Source organism: Sciurus carolinensis, chromosome 5 (assembly GCF_902686445.1).
Source record: "Sciurus carolinensis chromosome 5, mSciCar1.2, whole genome shotgun sequence".
NCBI lineage: Eukaryota > Metazoa > Chordata > Mammalia > Rodentia > Sciuridae > Sciurus > Sciurus carolinensis.
This window is the reverse complement of record NC_062217.1, coordinates 87,042,347-87,065,997: the sequence shown is the minus strand read 5'-3', so window position 1 is coordinate 87,065,997 and position 23,651 is coordinate 87,042,347. Positions and strand designations below refer to the sequence as shown.

The 23,651-nt window shown below is 33.6% G+C and overlaps 1 protein-coding gene across 1 annotated transcript in view; it reads left to right on the top strand.

The window, feature by feature from the left end:
• Rnf17 (ring finger protein 17) overlaps window positions 1-23,651 on the top strand; it is a 110,032-nt gene that overhangs the window by 81,928 nt on the left and 4,453 nt on the right. Inside the window, 10 exon segments of the mRNA XM_047553766.1 lie at window positions 5,104-5,194; window positions 6,292-6,407; window positions 8,333-8,616; window positions 11,506-11,669; window positions 13,794-13,913; window positions 14,840-14,920; window positions 17,284-17,409; window positions 18,579-18,635; window positions 20,996-21,112; window positions 23,113-23,278. Coding sequence (XP_047409722.1) covers window positions 5,104-5,194; window positions 6,292-6,407; window positions 8,333-8,616; window positions 11,506-11,669; window positions 13,794-13,913; window positions 14,840-14,920; window positions 17,284-17,409; window positions 18,579-18,635; window positions 20,996-21,112; window positions 23,113-23,278 — 1,322 coding nt within the window.

Here is a 23,651-nt window from a genome sequence, read left to right as displayed (position 1 = left end):
AAATTGAAGCAGGGAACAAAGAAACAACATCTCACCCTTTGAAACCATATTTTTTTTTCTGTCATTTTGAGAAAAACACAAAGAATTCTAGAGCCATGAAGCTAGAACATATTTTTCATGGGAACTTCTTCTTTAATCACTAATATTTCCTACATTAAATTAAAATTGACCTCACCCTATATTCCATACATCCTACTTTTTCCTAAAGAGCAAACCTCTTAATTCCTATGTTCCTAAGATACTGAAAGGTAGAAATCATGTTCCACCAAGGCTTTTTGTTTCAGGCTATCTATAGTTTTCTCAGAAATTACTAAAATAATGTGATTTCTAGATCTTTCTGCTTGCCTTTTCTAAATGTTTTCTGATTTAAGTTTGAAGAAATATTTTAAGTATATTCTGAAGAGATCTTGCTAAAGCTGTAAATGCGAAAATGTTGATTTACACTTTGGATAACGTAGCTTATGTAACTTTGTAGGGTGAGGGGCTGGATTAGATCTCTTCAGGCAGTTTTCATTGAACTCCCATTAAGCTTCTGCATATTAGAGTAGTAGACAAATCTAATGTTTTAGCTGTTAATGCCATTGAATTTTCAGTTCATTAAAGGATAATTCTATAAAAGAGTTCAAGTATATCAGTCTCTATCCACTTGTTGACTATACTAGAATTATCTTGCCTCATGTACCCCAGAGAAGAAGGTGTTGCCAGCTGAAACAGATCAGCATTTGCAGCCAAAACTCCAGCCTCTGAACTAGAGGAACAGCACAGGCCCAGTGTCCTTCCCAGGCATTTCTGTTGCATTTGCTCTTTTTCATATGAACCTATTTTATGTACACAAGATAATTGATTCTTCTAACCTAAATATAGAGTTTACAGTTTTTCCTGTCATGTTTCAGCTAATTGGTTTTGAAACTCAAATACTGATGCTATTATTCAACACTAGTTGATAAAATATAAAATTTGTATATGTAAATTTGAAAGCATTCTTCCATGTCATAGGTTGTAGTCTACTATGTGTAGGCTAAATCCAACCATATATTTAGCTGATAGCATGGTTTTTAAATTTTGAAACATTCACATTTTTTTAAAAACCGGTAGATGTCACATTAGAACTTGAATTTCTGACTTTTGACAAAAATCACAATACCTAATCACTGAAGAAACAGTGCTGCCAAAAACAATTCACCTTCCCTCTGAAGTTCAAAATAGTCATTAACCTTTGTTAAATAAATCTTAACTCCTATTCACTGTAGAATACTGGATATTGTTTTACATATTGGAAGCAGCTCCATCATTAACAAAGCCTACTAACATCAATTCCTGTTGTCTTAATGTGCTAATCAGAATTATCCAAATCACTTAGGACAGCTTATAATTTTGGATTGTCTTGCATTTAGTCCCTAATTTGAATCCATTTGCTTACTGGTTGGCTAAAAGATGCATATATACATACATATATATATGTGTGTGTATATATATATATATATATATATACACACACACATATATATATATGTAAACACGTGCATACATATGTGTAGGTTTTTCAGACATGGATATAAATAGGAATAATAAAAAGTTGTTCACAAAAAAAGCTAAAAGATCTAAAGACCCTTTCAGCATTACTGTAAAAACTTCAGTGAACTCTGTGATATTTAAATTTTTTTCTATTTTTTATTTTGAAATGTTTCACTTCATTGCTTAGGGTCTCACTAAATTGCTAAGGTTGACTTTGAACTTCAGTCCTCCTGCCTCAGCCTCTCAAGTCACTGGGATCACAGGCATGTACCACTGAACCCAGCTGAGATTTTTTTTTTTTAATGAATGAACTATACTGATTTCTCTTGCCTATTATCTTACCCACAAGGACCTCATTGAAAAACTTAGATGTATTATACTATACATCAATATTGTCTACTCTTATGATGTGCTTTACACTTACTAGGTAATTTAGTTATCATAATACTGACATGGAAACTATTATCCCTATATTATAATTGAAGCAACTGACATCAAGAAATTAAATTACTTGCCCAAAGTTTTATATAAATTTGAATTGGTTTGATATGTTTCAAAACCTGATTTTAAAATCGAGGTTAGAATAAGACACCTTGTAGTTAGTGACCCTTTTTGTGCTGATTATGGACCATCATGTTTAATATTCTTTAAGTTTATCAGTAGTAGTTTTTATAGTCCACCTGTTTGCACAGAGCATTTCTCCAATCTTATAGGTACTTCTATTGTCTGCAGTTACTGATAGTGGCTGTACAATTATATCTACAAGTCCTTTCAGTATCCTAGAATGGAAATCTCAGGACTACATAGTATATAAATTCTGTACTAGTTTTCACTTCTCCCTTAAATTAAGTTCAATTAGAATATTGTTTTTGACCAGAATTCTAGCAATTTCATAATTGTACCTAATCTTATAAATAGTGAGTTCCTGACATACCTTTTAATAGTATCTTATGGACTGGGATAGAATGTTATCATTGAGAATTTTAATAATTGTTAACCCTAAGCACTTCTGGACCCTATGTTTATTGCCTTACAGGCACCATTTCACTTAATGCTCACAACACACCTCAAGCTAGATAAGGTATTATTTAGAGATAAGGAAATTTAATCTTCAAGAGGTTAAATATTATATTTTCCAACTAAAATATCAATTCAATTGTTGAGCTAGAATTATAAACAGGATCTGAATTTAGAACTGGAACTCTGACCCCACTATGTTTTGCTGCTATTCTAAGTAATATTTTTTGATAGTTTTTTTTTAATTTTAATAAAATGGAATCATGTAAAATTACCCTTTTTACCAGTTGTAAGTGCACAGTTTTCTGATCTTAAAATTCACATTGCTGTGTAACCTTCACTACCATCCATCTCCTGAACTTTTTCATCTTCTTCAAATGAAACTCCACATTCCTAATTTTTAAAAATGTTATAGTAAACACTTTCAGATGTTCAAAAGCTAATATTTATACATATCAATAATAAATAACAGGGCTGGGGTTGTGGCTCAGTGGTAGAATACTTGCCTAGCATGTGTGATGCACTGGGTTCGATCCTCAGCACCACATAAAAATAAATAAATGTATTGTGTTCATCTACCAGCTAAAAAATTTTTTAAATAATAATAGGAAGATCTTAATGATAACACTGATTTTTGTGTACATCATAATAGAGTTGGCCCTCCATATCTGCAGGTTCCACATCTACAAACTCAACCAACTTCAGATTGAAATGTTAGAAAAAAATAGCATCTATACAGAACAAGTACAAACTTTTTTTCTTTTCATTCTCTAAACAATATAGTATAACAGCTGCTTAGCATTTAAATTGTACTTGGTATTTTAAGTCATCTTGAGATGATTTGAAATAAATATGGGGGCATACTTACATGAACAGCCGGGTGTGGTGGCACATGCCTGTAATTCCATCAGCTCAGCAGGCTGAGATAGGAGGATCTGGAATTCAAAACCAGCCTCAGCAACAGAGAGACACTAAACAAATCAGTGAGACCCTGTATCTAAATAAAATTCAAAAATAGGTCTGGGGATGTGACTCAGTGGTTGAGCGCTCCTGAGTTCAATTCCTGGTACCAAAAATAAATAAATAAATATATAAATATAAATATAAATTGATATTTTAGTTGGATATTTATACACACACACACACACACACACACACACACACACACTCACCTATATATATTATACCATTCAACATAAGAGGCTTGTGCATACTAGGGTTTGGGATTCTTCAGGAGTCCTAAAATCAGTCCCCCTTGAATACCAAGGGGCAACAGTCCTTTTTTTCAGTGCTGGGGATTGACTGAACCTACGGATGCTTTTACCACTGAGCTACATTCCCAGCCCTTTTTATTTTGAGACAGGATCTTGCTAAGTTAATGAGGCTGGCCTCAAACTTGTGTTCCTCCTGCCTCAGCCTACCAAGTCACCAGGATTACAGACATGCACCACTGTGCCTGGCAGGACAACTGGTAAATATTAAACTATAAGTAATTCTGGGAGTTACTAATAGTTTAAGCTTCTTAGCTCATAAAACCATTTGGTCTTAATAAATAAGTGTGGCATACTTACTAGCTCTAATTTGATAAAGCCACATGTCCAGTTGATTAGGTTAGTTCACTTTTATAACCCATTTGCCATGATAAGATTGACCACATCATTTACTTAGTTGATGGTTCCAACTCAGTTGAGATTTTGGATTTAGAACCTATGTTTAGGATCCTGCATGATTTACCCATAATCTTTTCAGTGGTACTAGTTCTTTATTCTTGAGGGTAGATATGATGATGGTTATAAACATCTAAAGTCGCTCAGTTTTAATTCTGCAAACTAAAATGAATGATGATGTTATATACTCTGCTTTTCATTTATTTGCTAAAATTTTATTGAGTATATTTTAGTATGCATTACTTTGCCATTTGGTCTTTGCCCCAAATTATATTTCTAGTCATTCAAAATTACATGACTATGTCAAACAATTTGAGTAATTTTGTTGAATCAGCAAGTCAGCAATTAAAAATAGCAGTTAAAAGTAGAATTTTATAAACTATTGAGGCTCATATTTATGTATAGTAATTCAAATTAGATTTGAATTCCAGAATACTTCTCAAAGTGGACTGCAGAATCATCATTGCAAAGGAATTTTTTGATTTTGTTTTATTAAATATTTCTGGAGCACTTTCTGCATGCCAGGCACTGTGCTAGATATCGGGGAATACGATGATGGAAGAATACACCATCCCTGATGTTTCATCTAGTTCCACATACATGAATATGTAATGATGAAGAATATTTAAAATGTTATCCACTTTTTAGGGATCTTCAGTTAAACCGTAGGACAGATATACATAAATAAGTTAGCATGTGTACATGGACCATAAGTAGAGGATAAAGAAAAGGCTATGAAAATAGGGAAAAAAATTGTAAAGATAACATGAATCCATGCTCAAATTTATTTCTTACTACATATTCAGTTGGTTCAAACTATGCATGTGCTTAGATATATTTCTTGTATATTTCAATATTGTGTACTATTTGATACAAAACAAGTTATCATTAATTTTTGTTTTAGACCAACTGGTGGGAGTGACAAGTGGACAGCAACAGCTTGTGACTGTCTTTCATTATACCTCACTGGCGCCATAGCAACCATAACTTTACAGGTGGGTTGTGGGGTTAACAGTTATGATGGATATATTGACTAATTATTTCATTAATGTTTTCCATCAATTTTCTTGAGGAAAATGCTTTCTGGATTGTGCAGTGAACTTTGTTGGTCTTTTTTCAAGGTGTACAATGCCTGTTTGATAGTGATAACCACAAATGATTGTATTAATGATTCAAGATATTTCTAATGTAATATTAAGTTGATAATTTGCATGTTAAAAATATAATGTTTATGCTAGAGCATATTTATGAAGTATTTTTTTAAATTTTTTAGATGTTGATAGACCTTTATTTTATTCATTTCTTTTTAAATGGTGCTTAGTATCAAACCCAGTGACTCACACGTGTTCAGCAAGCACTCTACCATTGAGCTATAACCCCAGTCCCGTATTTATGAAGTCTTTTAATATTCACTTATTAAAGTGGAAAATTAGGCTTCTAGATAAGTCAAAATTCACTGTTATAAAGTCTGTATGTTTTTGAGTATGGATTTTAGATGAAGCACTTATTTTTTCTGAATATTTAAAAATATTTTTTGCAATCTTTTTTTCTGATTTAAATGTTTTGCTGCATTAATGATCAGAATTTTCATATATAACTCATTTTTCCATGTTAACTTTCTCTTTGTATAATTTCTCCGTTTTGTAACTTTTTTCATATGAAGCAGAATTTATGGTTTATAGTTATTTTGCTTTTTGAGGAAAAAAGGCACATCTGGGAGAGTATATTTTGATTCTATAATTGACAAGGGGAATAGAGAAACATGTTAAGTGCTGGTGTCTTTTCCCCCTCATTTGGGTTGAAAAAAAATTTTTTTTTCATTTTGTTTCCTTTGTTTCTTTGGTTAAATTTCAGCTTGGCAGTGAAATTTACGTTCCTCAAATATTTCACAAAACAAATACCTGTCCCCATGGAGTCTCTCCCATGCTATTTTCTCTCTGATATATTTAGATAGCAACATATCTTTACTCAGTTGGGAAATTGCTTTTGCTTGCTTAGAGAAATGTAGAAGAAATACCTGTGAAAAGTGCACTATTTATAAAAAGATTTTGCTTTTGTGTCTTTTATTTACTGTGCTCTTAAACCACTACAGGAAAGCAACACAACATGGCCATTACCTGTGAAAATTTTCTGCAGAGATGAAAAAGGAGAGCGTGTTGATGTTTCTAAATATCTGATTAAAAAAGGCTTAGCTTTGAGAGAAAGAAGGTATAGACTTTTTCAAATTTTTATCAGTTTGTGATAAATACTTCTTATTTGCCTGTGTCAGTTTTTATATATGTGTGCTTTCAAATCTGAATTGCAGGATTGTGGGTATAACTCAGTAGTAGAGCACTAACCTAAGCATGCTAGTTCATCCCTAGTTCAAAAAAATAGAAATCTAAATTGCATTTTATTTACTGTTTTTTTGTTTTTTTGGTTTTTTTTTTATTTTTTAAAATTGTTGATGGACCTTTATTTTATTTGTTTATATGCAGTGCCGAGAATTGAACCCAGTGCCTCACACATACTAGGCAAGTGCTCTACCACTGAGCTACAACCCCAGCCCCTTATTTACTCTTGAAGATAACTTATAAACTAACCTCTGAGAAGACAACTCAGAAACAAATTTCTTCAGAATCATTCATTTCTCTATTCAGGCCCATCAGCTTACTTTCATAATTCTCCTTCTTATGCTCTGGCTTTCTCTTATTATGCTCTTTTTCTGTACTTTCTCCTTTTCTTTAGCATTTATATTCCAAACCAAAGGAAAAGGGAACATTAGAGTGGGTACCATATCTGAGCCCTTTGGCATGCTTTGGTTAGACAGAAATGTTTGAGCTTTGTGTTAGAAGTTCTGGTTGGTATGTACAATATATATTTATGTGAAACAGAAACAAATAGCAAAAAAGTAATTGAACAACATTTACATTTAAAGATCCTTTCAGGTCTTAAGTTTGAGATTTAAGCAACTTTAAGTGGCAGAGGAAAGGATTGGAATGTTACTACAACCCTAGTTTACTCCTTTATCTGTCGTCCTAGATGTGGAGATAGGTTGGAATTGCAGACACATTTCCAGTAGCCACTTTTGTGCTATATATGACCATATCTTCTACTATGTGGTTGCCTGATTTAAAAAAAGAAAATCAGAAATCAGAAATAAAATGGGGCCTGCAATAGCTGGCCAGGTGCATTAGATAACAACATAAGTTGCCTGAGCCTCAGCACACAGGCTCCACTTCTTTAATCCTACCTGTGCCTCTCTTGGGGGTTCATATACTTTAGGTTTAAGGAACTCCTTGCCAGAAGAAATGAATTGAAATGAAAACTGCCAGGCAAGTTAATTCTACCAGCATTGTCTGCCATCAATTTTGAGGTTTGAGGTTTGATTTTGTTGTTGTTGTTGCTTGACTTTTTTTTTTTTTTTTTAACTGCTTTGACAGCACTAAAACTACTAGCTCTCTTAAGGCAGTGAGAGGGAGAAATTAGTAAAGGACATTAAGAGGTTGCTTTACCAATACTATTAAAAGTACTGGAAACTAGAAGGAACAAAATTTTGGCTGTAATTCTGCTAAATCACAACCAATCTTAATAATGCCTCCCATGATTTTAATTCTTTGTATAGTCGCATGCTTTTCCTTTAAATGTAAGAGACTAACATGAAGTAAACAAAATCTAATACAGCACGTTGCCACCAAGACCTAATATCTAAGTCATACCTTATTGATTTAAGAGATTCATTATTATCTTTATATTATTTTATGAATGATAACTTTCATGTGTGTGGGTTCTGTTAACTAAAGTAGAAACAACTTTAAGGCATTTTATTTTCTAATACCATCTAGTTCCATTGTATAATACTTGGGATATACTTCTTAGGAGATTTTATGAGAGAATTTTGCATAAATATCAGATAGTACTTTTAGAACATTTTAGTGAAATTATGATGCTTTTTTCCCATCAGTCTTATTTATAACTTAAAATACTTTTCACTGTAACTTAAATAATGTTCATTTCCATGTAATAAATTATACCCTAGATCAGAGCAAATATTTTTAAACGTCAGATATATTTGAAAGTTTATTTTTATATTGTTTTCCCCAGCTTTTTATATTTGCTCCTGTTTAGATTTGTTCTTTTTTTGGATGTTACAGAATCAACAAATCAAATAACAACCATTCATCTGAGAAGTCTCTGCAAATTCCCCTGGGACAAGAAGATTTAATAGTTACCACTAAGCATATTAAAATTAACTTTGAGAAAAAAGCTACTAATATAATCAATGAACACAAGGTATCTGAATTTAAGGAGCAGATTTCAGAACCAAGAGCCATAGGATGCTATAAACCACCAGTTATTCCTAATACAAAAGTATTTGAGGCAGTAGTCAGTTGCATTGGTGATGATGGAACAATATTTGTAATACCTAAATTATCAGGTAAGATCTTTTATGTTATAAAGGATTCATCAGTAACAGTGGACCCAGAAACTCAAGTTCTCTAGTGAAATAGTCACAACCAGAATACATGGTCAAGTAATAAACCTCTTTGAACCTCTTTTTATTGGGTTGTTAGGAGGATTAATGATTTAACATAAAATTTGAGTTTTTTAATTATTATTTTAAAATAGCAGTGTCATGTGTTGTAATTAGGGCTATTCTCAGTATAAGAAGAAAGTAATTTGGAATTTTCATTAAGGCAGATTGCACAACCTTTCCAAATAAAAAGTGCCTGTATATATTCTTTTTAATTAACATTTACCGAGTTGGTATGAAAATTTAAAAATATACTAAGTTGTAAAACAAAGTGAAATCAGAACTCAAGAAGGTAAGATATGCCAGCAAAAGTGTTCAAGGTGTAAAACCTTGCACTTCCTCTCTGATAACTACACAAAGTTCAAGAAAAAGGAATTAAAGCACAAGACCCCTTCCCTGGGAAATCTAACATGAAACTCTTATATGAAGATGGGATCCCAAAGGATTTCTCCCCAGCTTAGTGTTAGGGTCAGTGTGCTGATCATATTAACAATGATGATAAGTAGATAGCCTTAATTTTTTTTTTTTTTTTTTTTTTTTTTTTTTTTTTGTATCAGGGATTGAACCCCCAGGTCACTTGACCACTACCACTTTCACATCACCACCCCTTTTTTTTCTTTTTTTATTTTGAAATAGGGTCTCACTAAGTTGCTAAGGCTGACCTCATCTGGGCATGGTGGAGTGTGCCTGTCACCCTAACAGCTTGGGAGGCTGAGGCAGGAGGATCACGAGTTCATAGCCAGCCTCGGCAACTTATCAAAGCCCAAAACAATTCAGCAAGATCCTGTCTCCAAATAAAATATAAAAAAGGACTGGGGATGTGGCTCAGTGGTCAAGTGCCCCTGGCTTCACTCCCCGGTACCAAAAAAAAAACTCACAAATATAGGCATATGGACACAAAGGAGTTCAGCTGTTTATAAAAATAGGAATAATGAAATTTAATAAGAATAAAGGAGTTAGGATGTGATTAAATATTTGACAGAAAGCCAGATTTTTGAATCATGGTATGTCAGGGCTGTCACTGGGATTTTCCCTCTTTCCATGGTGCCAAAATTTTTGTGCATCTATAAATGATTTACTCAACTTTGCATTTCTGTGACCAAAAGACCTGAGATGAACAGTGTAAGAGGAGGAAAAGTTTATTTTGGCTCATAGTTTCAGAGACTCAATCCATAGCCAGCCAGCCTCCATAGTATAGTCCTGAGGTATGAAGCAGAACATCATAGTGGAAGGGTGCAGAAGAAGAAAGTAGCCTAGGACATGGCAGTTGGGGAGCAGAGAGAGTTTTATTCACCAGGGACAAAATATAAACACCAAGGAATGCCCCCAGTGACCTACTTCCTCTAGCCAACCCTACCTACCTATAGTTACCACACAGTTAATCCACATCAGTGGATTGACCTACTGATTAGGTTACATCTCTCATAATCTTACTAGTTCACCCTGAACTTTCTTGCATTTTCTCACAAATGAGCTTTTGGGGGATACCATAACAATAAACCACAGGGCAGAAGTGGTACATGTGATTAGCAGAATTTAAGACTTAGAAACACAGCATAAATTTCTGAACATCCCAAGTACTGTCCCAGCATGGAAGAAGAGCAAGGCCAGACAACTTCTGAAGGTATCTCTTAGATCAGAATCAGCACAAAGTAACTAGCCCTCCCCTACTACATCTCCTTTATTTTCCCCATATTGGTATTTACCTAAGGGTAAGATGGTTCCAAGTTTAAAAGACCTGACATTTATACAAGTTTGGAGATTTTGTGAAAAGATAATACTAAAATTTGTGTTTATTTGAAATAAGAAATCACAGAAAGTAACTGAAAATTGAGGTCCTTTCTGAAATCATCTTAGGTGTACAAGCAAATGCTTCCTAACTACAACCTGCGCATCTGGAATATTCCAGCACTCAATAGTCTTAGGCATCATTAACTCCACTAGTGGGCCCACCTGCCAATAGGATGCAGTAGCTATGAATTTATTGACATTTTCCTCTCACTTGTTGATCTCGTAAATACTATTTTAGCCTGGAAAATAGAATAACTGAGCAACTGGCTATTCTAGAATAAATAAATAGTGTTTGAGACCTGGAGTAATAGTACTTAATCCAGAAGCTTTACTTGACACGTTAGTCATTGCTAAAACTGTAGACTGTTACTAGATGCTCTATATCTGGTCCTTCTGCAGCACTGAGAATGCAGGTAGGTGCCATCACACTCAGTTTACAGAGAATAAACTGAGGTGTAGGGAGAGGTAAAGGAACTACCCAAGATCACACAATTAAATGTGTAGAACTGGGATTGAACCTGATTTCAGCCCTTGCCTTCTGTGGTACCACTTATAGGGATATATAGTCTCTATGGAAATAGTGGGCCACTTTTTAGGAAAGACAAAATTAGAATTTTAACTTTTATTTTCACTATTACACTATATCTAAGCATCAAGTAATACATAACTTGTGTTATGTTTTATTAGGTGTGCTGTCAAACTACCATCTTCAGTTGGTAATTCTTTTACATTAGTCTACCTGACATGTTTAGAGCTCATTATGATGTTTGTACTCTCAAAATATTATAAAAAATAATTATTTATATGGTCTTAGTATATTTTAAAAACATACAGAAGATACTGACCAAATTAGATTTTTATGAAAGTTCTATTATAAACCTGATTTTTAATTCCTTATATTACCTAAGTTATGAAGTTACTAAAAATTGTTGATAACTTCTTATTGAACAGTGGTAGGAAATTTTTCCTAAATGCTTTTTCTATTTTTAATAATTTATTCAGAATTTGAACTGGTAAAAATGATGAATGAAATTCAAAGTAATTTAAAATACCTTGGTCTTTTGGAACCTTATTTCTGGAAAAAGGGAGAACCTTGTGCAGTGAGAGGATCTGATACAATGTGGTATCGAGGCAAAGTAATGGAAGTTGTAGGTGGTACCATCAGGGTGAGTTTGATATTCTTTTGTAACTATTCTGGGTAAATGCTGTAGCATTAAGTGGTCCTTTGATCACATGAAAATTTGATTAAAATATGTTTTGTTGAATTCAGCCATTAGCTACATTACACTTTTATTTGTTAAGTACAATCATTAGATGCATTACAACTTATTTGTATTAAAGATTTTTTTATTTTCAAATATATTTAATAACCTGCGTAACAGAAGAATAGTTGCAGGTAGGGATTTGACTGCTGGTACCTTAATGGATGGACCACTTAGTTGTAATTTATGGGTGTGTGCATATACACGGTATTAAGTAAAACTTGCTTTCCAATATGTTCAGTATCTCCTTGCAAATTTGTTTATGGCCCAACTAGTCCCTTCAGGGTAAGCACTGATTTACCTTTCCATAATAGTGAGGTGGCACTCAGATTTTATTCAGAATCTTCAAAAACATCTACATGCAATAAAAACTAGATGCATAAAAACTAGATGTATAAAAATATAGATAAAAATACCTTCATTGAGGTGCATAGCTATAAATCCCGGCAGCTTAGGAGACTGAGACAGGAGGATCACAAGTTTGAGGCCAGCTTTGGCAACTTAGCAAGACCTTGTCTCAAAAATAAAATTTAAAAAGGACTGTAGCTCAGTGGTAGAACACTTTTGGGTTCAATTCTCAGTACCACAAAAAAGAAAAAATTTTAAAAAGGAGAGAAAAGAAGGAATATAAGTAAAGCATTGAAATTGATGAAGGTATTTCACACTTGAAATGTTTAGTGAGGGGGAGAAAAAATAAGTCTTTTCTATTTGGACAGATGTTTATTTTGTTAGATGATATTTAATAATTTTATAGCATTTCATGTTTTTTAGCTTTTTCACATCTATATTTTCATATTTTATAATTTGTTTACAACTCTCCTGGACTAAGTTATTCCTATTTTAATAAGAAAATTGAAGCTTAAGTTCATTGACCTGCCAAGGTTACCCTGTTAGTGTGTAGTAATGTTGGAGTCCATATCCTAATATAGACTGATTTCTAAATTTCTAAGTCTTATACTTTTTATGCCAGACTACAGATTTGTAATGATTTTGATGGAAATAAAATGGTTTCAAATTTTGGGTGAGTACTTAAACAACTGAATACTTAGAGTTTCATGTGTTTATATGCATGTGGGTCACTTTTTACATGCATTTGAGTTGTTCAGATAACCTCTACCATTTCTTGTTTATTACAAAAGTGAACTGAAATTCAGTTTTTATCAAGTTATCACACTTCATGAACTTTCCATATATGAAATCCAAATAAATTAGATGGTGAACTATTTTTTTTAACTTTTCATACTGTTAAAATATGTCAGTTTATTTTAATTTACTCAAAAGTATTTTGAGAGGGCTGGGGGGTCTAGCTCAGTTGGTAGAGTGCTTGCCTCACAATCACAAGGTCCTAGGTTCAATCCCTAGCACCAAAAAAAAATATATATATATATATATATATTTTGATAGTTTAAATCATTATTTTTTCCCACTGTTGTCATTTTACATTTCAAGTACACACAATGAATTCCCATTATTTAACTTGGTACCTTGCAAAGTTTATGCTGTGGTTAACATTAAGTAAACATTTCATTAAGTCAGTCATGGAAAGACAGTACTACATGTTCTCTTTCCTATGTGGAAGCTTTTTTAAAAGTCAATCTGAATGTAGAATAGTGATTACTAGAGGCTGGAAGGGTGGGGAGTAAAGTGGTATGTTCATTTTGTTAGGTCAAGGTAGAAGAACTAACTTATTGGCACTACTTATTTTTAAGATAGTATAGAAAAACTGAATTATCAAAACTAAAACATTTTTAAAAAGGTTGCTCTTAAGGAAGGCCTATTAAGGCCAGTTTTTTAAAAAGTTTTGATTTATAGGTTACATGTGAGAAAACTTTTTTACAATGAGATTTGATATGCTATGGAATGAGGGAACATAGTGTTCCTTTTTTCCTGGAAGTTTTCCAAATCCCAATTTAGTTACGTAAATTTAGTCATTTTTTGTTGCCATTGTTGTTAACATTAGGAAATCCCTTCTTTCCCCTAGCTTTTAGTAATAAATTTTAACTGTAAATTGTATTTGACCTGTTTCAGGTACAATATTTAGATCATGGATTCACTGAGAAGATTCCACAGTGTCATCTTTACCCTATTTTACTATATCCTGATACACCACAGTTTTGTATTCCTTGTCAACTCTATCATACTATACCAGTAAGTATATAGTAATTGTGGAATGATTAATTTTAAATATTATTTTTATTAATATTTTTTAGAAATTAGAATGTATTTTCAGTTGCAACAAAATTAATAAAATAACTACAAATAAGTTTAATAGAACAGCTTAAAGGCTGTCTATATAGAAAATTATAAAATTATACTTAAGAATATAACATCTGAGTAAATGAAGCAGCATAGTATGTCAATAGATGGGAAGGTGTAAAATTGTAAAAATGTAGTTATTTATTGGCTGAACTTACAACAAATTTGAAGATGGAAGTCAGATTGAAAAACAGTATATTTATGATCTCTTGCTGCATAACAAAGGTTAAAACTTAATGATCTAAAACATTAGTTTTAGTTCTGTGGCTCCAGAATTAGGAGTGATTTAGTTGTATTGTTTGAACTCAGGGTCCTTCATGATACTGCATTCAAGATGTCCACTATAGCATAGCTATCAAGAACATCTGCTGGGGACAGAGGAGTCCCGTGTAGATGGCTCATTACATGGCATTTGGCAGGAAGTCTTACTGCTTTGCCTCATGACTCTCTTAATACATGAAAATATGACAAGACTCTGCTCTCTAATGAATATGTATTGTAGCCCTCTGTAAGCACCGCATTGGCATATTGGTCTTTTAAAAATGTTTTAAATTGTGATTTTATTTTTAATGTAAATTTATGTATTTAAATCATAAAATGCTTTTGATGAGTACTATAGGGAGAATCTCAGTCAAATTATTGTTTTTAAAGATCATTTTATCATATACTAGTGATATTTTCTGAAAATGGCTTATGTATTTTGTATTGCTATCTAGTATTACCTGTTGATGACTACTTCTTTGTATCTTAATATGCTCCCTGCTTTCTCTCACTTTGTAAAAACTGTAAAAGAATCTGAGTATATTAATCCCACATAGGTTGGGAATGTCTGGCAGCCAGATGCAATAGAGCTTCTTCAGGAGCTGCTTTCAAAGAGAGAGGTGGACGTTCACATTATGGTAATTTGTCTTTAAAGCATATATAGTTGGTTTAAATTATCTGCCATAGAATGCTATAATGAGCATAATTTGAGCATTATTTTTTATGATAAGCCATCCTATTATGTGTTCAAATATGGATATAAATCATCCTTTTATGTTAGAAAAGTTACCACTTTGGTTCCTAGGCTTATTTTAAATAAGCTCAATTTTGAGCAAGTACTTGAGATTTTCATAACAAAGTCAGAAATTTGAAAGATTCTTTATTTACAACTTACTTGGATACAAGAAGCAATATCTCATTGTTGAAGATGTTTATAAACATATACAACAGTTTTCAGGATACTGCTGTATATCAGTGCTATTAGGTAATTCTAAGAGGGCTGTCATTGACAATCCCTATCCTCAAAGACCTTCTCTAGTTAGTGAAACAAGACATTAACTTAAAAATCTCACACCATGGAGCAGTGTGCTGAGAGTCAAATGAAGGGTAAAAAGACCAAGTGCAATAGAAATTCAGAGGTGGTGATAACTAAGGTATCCCTTAAAGAAAAAATTAGGTAGAGTTCTCCTGACAGTGAAATGGAGTGCACAAAGGCACAGTGATATATTTTTAAGAAATAATACAACTGACCAAAACAGTGGAGGCTTTTATGAGGTGGAGGAGAAGTAGTGATTAGGATTCAGGAGACGGCTGGGCCCCGTGGAGATTTCTGAGTTGTGAGATAATAAGAAGGTTAACCTGTAATTCTTTGAGGAAAGTATTTTTGTATTGAAGTGATGAAGACCTAAAAAGTGCCACAGACCTACTTAAATGATAAAATGGCTAATGTTAATACTAAGAGTCCTTCTCTTAGTTCCTCATAGACTCTATGACAGGTCACTGAAGTAAGGTACAGATTGAAATTTTTCAGTTGGTCAGGGTAGTTTTCTTTGCTGCTTAGCTTAACATAGTCAAAAGAAACATTTGTAGTGTAGCAGCAAAGGCTGCGGGGTTTCTCAGGCTGTGTATTTACATGCCCACATGTGCTCCTTGGCCATATACACTAAGAGATTCAGCCCTACACCTGTAATTGCTGTAAGGATAGAACAATCAGAAATGCCTGCCTTTGTGGAACTTCCATTTTAATGGTGGGAAGCAGAAAATGAAAAAATAAACTATAAAGTCTATTGAATTATGATAAGCGCTTGGAAGAAAAAACAGAAAATGCTGATAGGAAGCAGTGCTACTGGGGAGGAGGTTCCACATTAAACACAGTGATCAGGTGGCATTTGAGTCAAGACCTTAAATTGGTAAGAGGACAAACCATCCAGGTGCTTGGAGAAGGTGCCAAAGACTCTAAGGTAAAAGCAGTAGCCTGTGAGAAGAATAGCAGAACTGTTGCATTGAGGGCCTATGTGGCCCACATATACACCATAGGATCTGAGGGGGAAATATATCTAGTATTTCCTTCTGGCTGCTATGATGATAGGAAACAGGGTCTTAGGAAAAGATCAAAGCAGGGAGATCAGCTGGAAAACAATCATTGCAACTCAGTGAGAAGATGAATTTGGACAAGAGTGGGACCAGTGGAAATTTAAGTTTACAAGTTATGGACACAATCAATACCTAGTAATTGTGAATGGACTTTATGCAAAGTTGCTTTCTCTTTTTTTCTTTCTTTTTTGTGTTTGGTGGGGGAAGTGGGGGGAGGCTGCTGGGGATTGAACCCAAGACCTTATGCCTAAGGCAAAAGCTGTGCCACTGAGCTATATCCCCAGCCTTTATTCAGAGTTTTAGTCATTGTAATGAACCCTGTTTTTAGACTATTAATTTCTTCTTCTGAGGTGTGTGTGTGTGTTTACTGGGGATTGAAGCCACGGGTACTCTGCCACTGAGCTACATTCCCAGCACTTTTCTATTTTTTATTTTGAGACAGGGTCTCACTAGGTTGCCAAGGCTGGCATTGAACTTGGCGATCCTCCTGCCTCCATCTCCAGAGTTGCTGGGATTACAGGCATGCTCCACCATGCCCAGCTAGACTAAATTTCTTCTGATTCCTGCCATTTTAATATTTGTTAACTGAACTTTATTTCTTTACCTCTGAACACACCTTTTCTCTCTTCTATTAAGTATAAATTATTATTATTGTCTGAAGATGACATAAATAGCAAATTATATATAGCTTCTAATAAATAACTAGAAAACACTATACTATATGGGCATGTAAATATAATTTGCAGAAATCAAAGTCAAATACCAGGAAGAAAATTGTATGAAATGAGTCAAGCTGTCTGCTCATACTGTTATTGTCAGAAACCTGATTTCATATTTGCTGACCATAACACATCAAATAGACCTTATTTTTTAAAGTAATAATCTTCCTTTTTTGAACTTAACATAGGAATTGCCTGAAACTCCATGGGGGAAGTTGTCTGTTCATCTCTATTTTGATGGAATGTCACTTTCCTATTTTATGACACACCATAAATACTGTACTTTTGAACACTGTGAGGAGATATTTAAAGAAGTAAGTGACTTTTTCTATAAAAATCTACATGATAGAAAAATGCCAATTAAATTGTTACATTTTATTCCTCAAGACTTAAATATGATTCTACATATCCAACCTAAGAATGAGAATTTGTAAATTCTTTGTTGAGAAAGCAGTACACTGCATCATGCTTGTCCTGAAACTCTTTATTTATATTAAGGTTTCATTAATGTTTCTGTACCTTCAAAATTAATGAGATATCATGTTACCAGTGTTGCTTGAATAAGGAAAGCACACATTATAAAACCATTGTAGAATTCAATGATAGAACTCTACTCAGACAAAATGGTTTTTTTCATTTGACTCGATAGGTTGAGCATCCCTAATACAAAATCTGAAGTGCTCCAAAATTCAAAACCTTTTTGAATACCGTACTCAAAAAGTTTTAAGATTTTGGAGCATTTTGAGTTTTTAGATTAGGTAAAGTCTGTGTAAATAATCTAAAATCAAAAAAAAAAAAAAACCTCTTAAGATCTGAATTGTTTTGGTTCCAAGTATGAGGATATTCAACCTTTATGAAGTTTCTCTTGTATACCTTCTTATGGAAAACTAAGAGCCACATTTTGAGCATAACTTAATAAATAGCCTATTATGTTGCCTACTGCCTCCATTTTCAATATTTTAGATCTAGTTCCACATTTCAAACTGCTTAAAATCCTTGAGAGGACTAGCGTATACATAATAATAACATTTTGTATCACAAGATGTTTTTATTTCTAGAGAAACAGTTTACTTGTTAGGTATTTAAATATTCATTTTAGTGATAGTACACAACCAAACAAAATTTACTTTCTTCTCTCAGACATAAACTGCAATGTCAGTTTGTACCTGTAATCCTCATATACGTTTTTAAAGCAAAGACATATATATGTGCATGCATGTGCACACATGTATGTATATAAGTTTTTCCATTTATTAAACTCAGTTTATAAAAATTACTTAGCCCCTTTTCCAGTTGTACTCTTCACTATGCATATTTTAAAAGGAAAAGTAATAGGTCCCACTCTCTTGTAATAAACTAATTATCATTGATACATATTTAGCATAACATAATGACTCAGTTCTGTGGGAATGAAATACAAAAGTGCTTTAAAATAATGTTATATAGATAAAAGTGGTTTTACTCATTAATGATATTATTTTAGAAACCAACAGATTACAATAAAAAGTATGAAGAAGAAAGATGGGAAATAAAATTTGAGGTAAGTTAGTCCCAATATTTTGGAAACTTTGCATGCTTCATCAGTATAAAGGATCTGATAACAGGATGAGGAAGTAAGAACTTTATTTGTAACTGCTTTATTGATATATTATTTACATACTGTATATTCATCTTTTTAAAATGTACAATTCAGTGGTTCTTAGGATTATTCACTGAGTTATACAACCATCACCACTAATACCAAAACATTCCAAAGAGAAACCCTGTACAAACAGTAGTCATTCCCTATTATTCCCCAGTTTTGTGGTAACCACTTCATCAGTCTTTGGATTTGCCTGTTCTAGACATTTCATGTAAATGGAGTCGTACAATATGTGGTCCTTTGTCTCTGTCTTATTGTTTAGTGTGTTTTCAAGGTTCCCGCATATTGTTGTATATAGTCGTATTTCATTCCTTTCTATTGACAAAAAAAATTCCATTGTATGGATGTATCGTATTTATCCATTCATCTATGGATGGACACGTGATTTGTTTCCACATTTTGGTGATTGTAAATAATTCTGCTGTGAACATTCATCTACAAGATTTTGTGAGGATATGTGCTCTCCTTTCTCTTGGGTATATATCTAGGAGAATTACTGAGTCTTATGGTACCTGTTTGATATTTTAAGGAACCATAAAACTCTTTCCCAAAGTAGCTGCTCCATTTTGCATTCATGCCAGGAATATGAAAGGGATTCCATTTTTCTGTATGTCATCACCAACATTTTTATAATCTTTTTTTTTAACCATCCTGATTTTCTGATGATAATGTCAAGCATCTTTTTATGGTTTTATTGACCATATGTATTTTTTCTTTGGAGAAACATCTGTTCAAATCTATTGCCCATTTTTAGTTGGATTATCTTATTATCTTTTTATTGTTGAGTTATAAGAGTTCTTTATATATTCTGTATACAAGTTGCTTTTCAGGTACAAGATTTGCAAATATTTTCTCCATTCTATGGGCTATCATTTCACTTTCTTGATAATGTCCTTTAAGCACTTAAGCTTTTAATTTTGGTTAAGTCAAATTTATGTTTTTTTCTTTTGTCACTTGTGTTTTTGGTGTATGAAGAGTTTTAACAAATTAAGCTTTATTAGTAGAATTTCATTTATTTGATATAAAAATAACATGCTCATAGGAAAGTAAGTAATTTGTAACAAATCAGTAAAGTTCAGCTATGGATAGTTTCTTTTTGCTGAACTTCCCTAGATTTAATATTTGCTTTTGGGTTTTTCCAGAATTTGAAAATGTTCAATAGTAATGAACTAACCTACAAATAAATATACTTATGTTATGGTTATGGTTTTACTTATGTTATTTATCATATTCTTTAAGAATAAAAAGTAACTTTATTTTTTTCAATATTTTTATGGGTGCATTGTAGTTGTACATAATGGTGTGATTTGTTATTATGCATTCATGCATGCATACAATGCAACAATATAATAGGCCAGTATCATTCCCCAGTATTTCCCCTTTCCTTTTCCTCAACTCTCTCCCTGATCCCCCACCACCTTTTCATTTTTCCTCTCTTACCTCCACTTGTGACTTTGAGTTTGGCTTATTTAACTTAATGGTCTCAAGTTCCATCCATTTTCTTGCAAATGACATAATTTCATTCTTTTTTATGACTTAGTAAAACTCCATTGTGGGACTGGGATTGTGGCTCAGTGGTAGCGTGGTCACCTAGCACGCATGAGGCCCTGGGTTCAATCCTCAGCACCACGTGAAAAAAACAGATTTTTTTTTTTTTTTTTAAAAACCTCCATTGTGTTTGTGTGTGTGTGTGTGTGTGTACATATATACACCACATTTTCTATATTCATTTTTTATTCCTTTATCTATTAATGGACAAGGAATAAAAGTATGTTTTTAAAAGATGAGAATAGGTGTGTAACTCAATGGTAGAGCACTTGGCTAACGTGCGCAAGGCCCTGAGTTAAATCCCCAGCACTGCAGAATAGATAAGATGGATAAGAGATAGATACTCACCTTTTTTGATGATTTTAACTAATCTTTTAGCATTTCATATATTATTTTAGTTTTTCTTAGAAAGTAACAATTCTAAAAATAAGTGAAACACTACAGAAGCATGTAAAGGCAAAAGGAAATTGCCCCTATTCTGCATCTCAGATACCTCAGTGCCATTCATTAGTGGCAATTACTGTTGATGGAGGACAAAAAATGCTAAAGATCACATTTTATTTCTACTACTACAAAATCATTTTGTGGTATTCAGTATCAAGGAAAACTTGTTTTCTACTAATTGAAAATTGACACCAGAATGAATTTTTATAATGTAGTCAATTTTTGTAATTGTCTTTCTGAAATTTGAAATTTTTGTGGTGTTTCAGGAATTGCTTTTGTCTGAGACAGAGACTCCTATTTTACCACCATATTTGTCTTCATCTCTACCTCCACCAGAAGAATTGTATGCTGTTCAAGTGAAACACGTTGTCTCACCTAATGAAGTATGTCATCTGGATGATTAGGCGGTGGTTAAAAACATAGCAGCATCTTGATCTTAAATATTAGAATTGCTTCTTCACTTCTCCAGCTTCCTGACTGTAAATATTGGAAGATTGGTGATCTCTAATTGGCCTCCCCATGTAATATCCTCCTCCGACATTATTATTTTTTTCATGAGGCAGGTGTTTTTTAAGTACCTGCTAGGTTCAGTGTCTTGTGCCTGTATTCACTATGTATTTATATTGATTATTTTAGATTTTTAGGTTGGAACTGTTTCCTCCTATAAAATCATAAACAACTCACTAGCAGTGGTTTTTCTTATGTCAAAATCCCTGATTGCTGCATTAGTAGGTTGTTAGATGATAATAAATGATACAGAAAAACCACCTTTTCTATTTATGATGTTTGTCTACCTTTTACACTGGGAAGTAATTCCATGAAGACAGAACTTTTCTTCCATGTTGTTCATTTATATATTCCCCAGAACCTAGAGTAATAACTGATATATAATAACCACTAGGTGAATGTTGACTGACTGAATAATGCAGTAGAGAAAATTCAGTTATAAAGCCTGGCACAGTGGGTATACACCTGTAATCCCAGCTACTTGGTAGGCTAAGGCAGGAAGATTACAATTTTGAATGAGACCCAGTCTCAAAAAATAAAAAAAGGACTGGGTTGTAAGTGGTGAAGCTACTACCTTGAAGAAGAGCCTGAAGAAGCAAGGCAGAGGTTTAGTAAGAATGTAGAGACATTCCAACCAGGTATGGTGGCGCATGCCTCTAATCCCAGCAGCTTGGGAGGCTAAGGCAGGAGGATCACAAATTCAAAGCCAACCTCAGCAACTCAGTGAGATCCTTTCTCTAAGTACAAAAAGGGGCTGGGAATGTGAGTCAGTGGTTAAGCGCCCCTGCAGAGTTCAATTCTCAGTATCTTCCCCTCCCCCCCCAAAAAAAAGTACAGACATTCCCTCCTCTAACAGATTTTAGAACAGGTATACTTATGTTCTAAAAGAAGTAGATTCTTAACAAAACTTGATTTTTGTTATAACAGGTTGGAGAAGTTGGGTTATTTATTTTTCTTTCTTTCTTTTGGTACCAAGAATTGAACTCAGGGGCATACAATCACTGAGCCACAACCCCAGCCCTATTTTGCATTTTATTTACAGACAGTGTCACTTAATTACTTAGTGTCTCACTTTTGCTGAGGCTGACTTGGCACTTGCCCAGCAAGTTGGGTTATTTCTAATGCTATTTCTTGCCTATCATGTGCAAGGCCCTGGTTTCAATCCTCAGTACCACAAAAAATAAAAATAAAAAACTCACTTACATGTCCTTGGCTAATGAGGAAGAGAGGAAGACATGACAAGTAGCATTAGCCTTTTACATAGTCAACCATTGTCTCACAGGTAGGAAAGAACTTGCTGTATACTTTCATCAGAGAGCATAGTAGTGTACAACTATTGCTGGGTTTCATAATTTTTGTATTATTTATTACTGCATAATGAATTGCCCCAAATTTAGCTGCTGAAAGCAACACACCTGAAGATCAGGAATCTAGAAACTGCTTAATTAAGTCTAGCTCAGAATCTCTCATGAGGCTATAATCAAGATGTTAATGAGGACTATAGAATTCACATCTAAAAGGACTTGCATGACACCACCTGGAGAGATCATTTCTGCATCCTTGAGGCCTTTCCAGTGGCCTGCTTAGGATATGGTTACAGATTTCCTGGAGCATGCATTCCCCAACAAAAGCACCACAGGACAAAGCCACATGTGTCTTATCCATACTCAACAGTCACACCCCACTTCAATGGTGGTATTTTGGTTACAAGTTAAGTGTAGTAGAATGTGGGAGGAAACTACAAAGAGGAAAGCAGCAGGAGGCAAAGATCACTGGGGCTGTCACTGGAGACCACTTGCCAAAGTAATTTGTCCACTTAAATGAATACTAGAAATTACAAAACTTAAGTTCTTTTCCTTCTCTTCTGTCCATTTAGGTGTTCATTTGCCTTGATTCTGTAGAAAACCGTAGTCAGTGTAATCGTAGTAACACAGATGACAGTGGAATCAGCTGGGAATCGGAATCGGAGAGTCTTGAAGAAGCACTGCAGAGGTTTAATAAGAATGTAGAGACATTCCCTCCTCTGACAGATTTTAGAACAGGTATACTTTTTTTTTAAATGAAATAAGGTTCTTAGCAAAACTTGATTTTTGTTATTAATGGACAGGGGAGGTTGGGTTATTTCTAATGCTAACCATATTTTTCCCATACTTGTTTACATGCATGAAGTTTTCAAATTCTAAAGATACTTTGGAGATAGTCTCCCATTTTCTAGATGAAGAATGTGAACTGAAAGAGAAGTTAAGCAGCTCCTCTGGGATATTTCCACTTTCCAAAAATCAGGATGTGTCGGGAAATTGACTGCATAATGCATAAAAGAGTGTTTTCTAAGCATGAGGTTTTACCACTAGCTCAAATAGTGAAAGTTGTCATTCAGAACTTAATGGTCAGTAATTTAATTACAAAACACCTCCA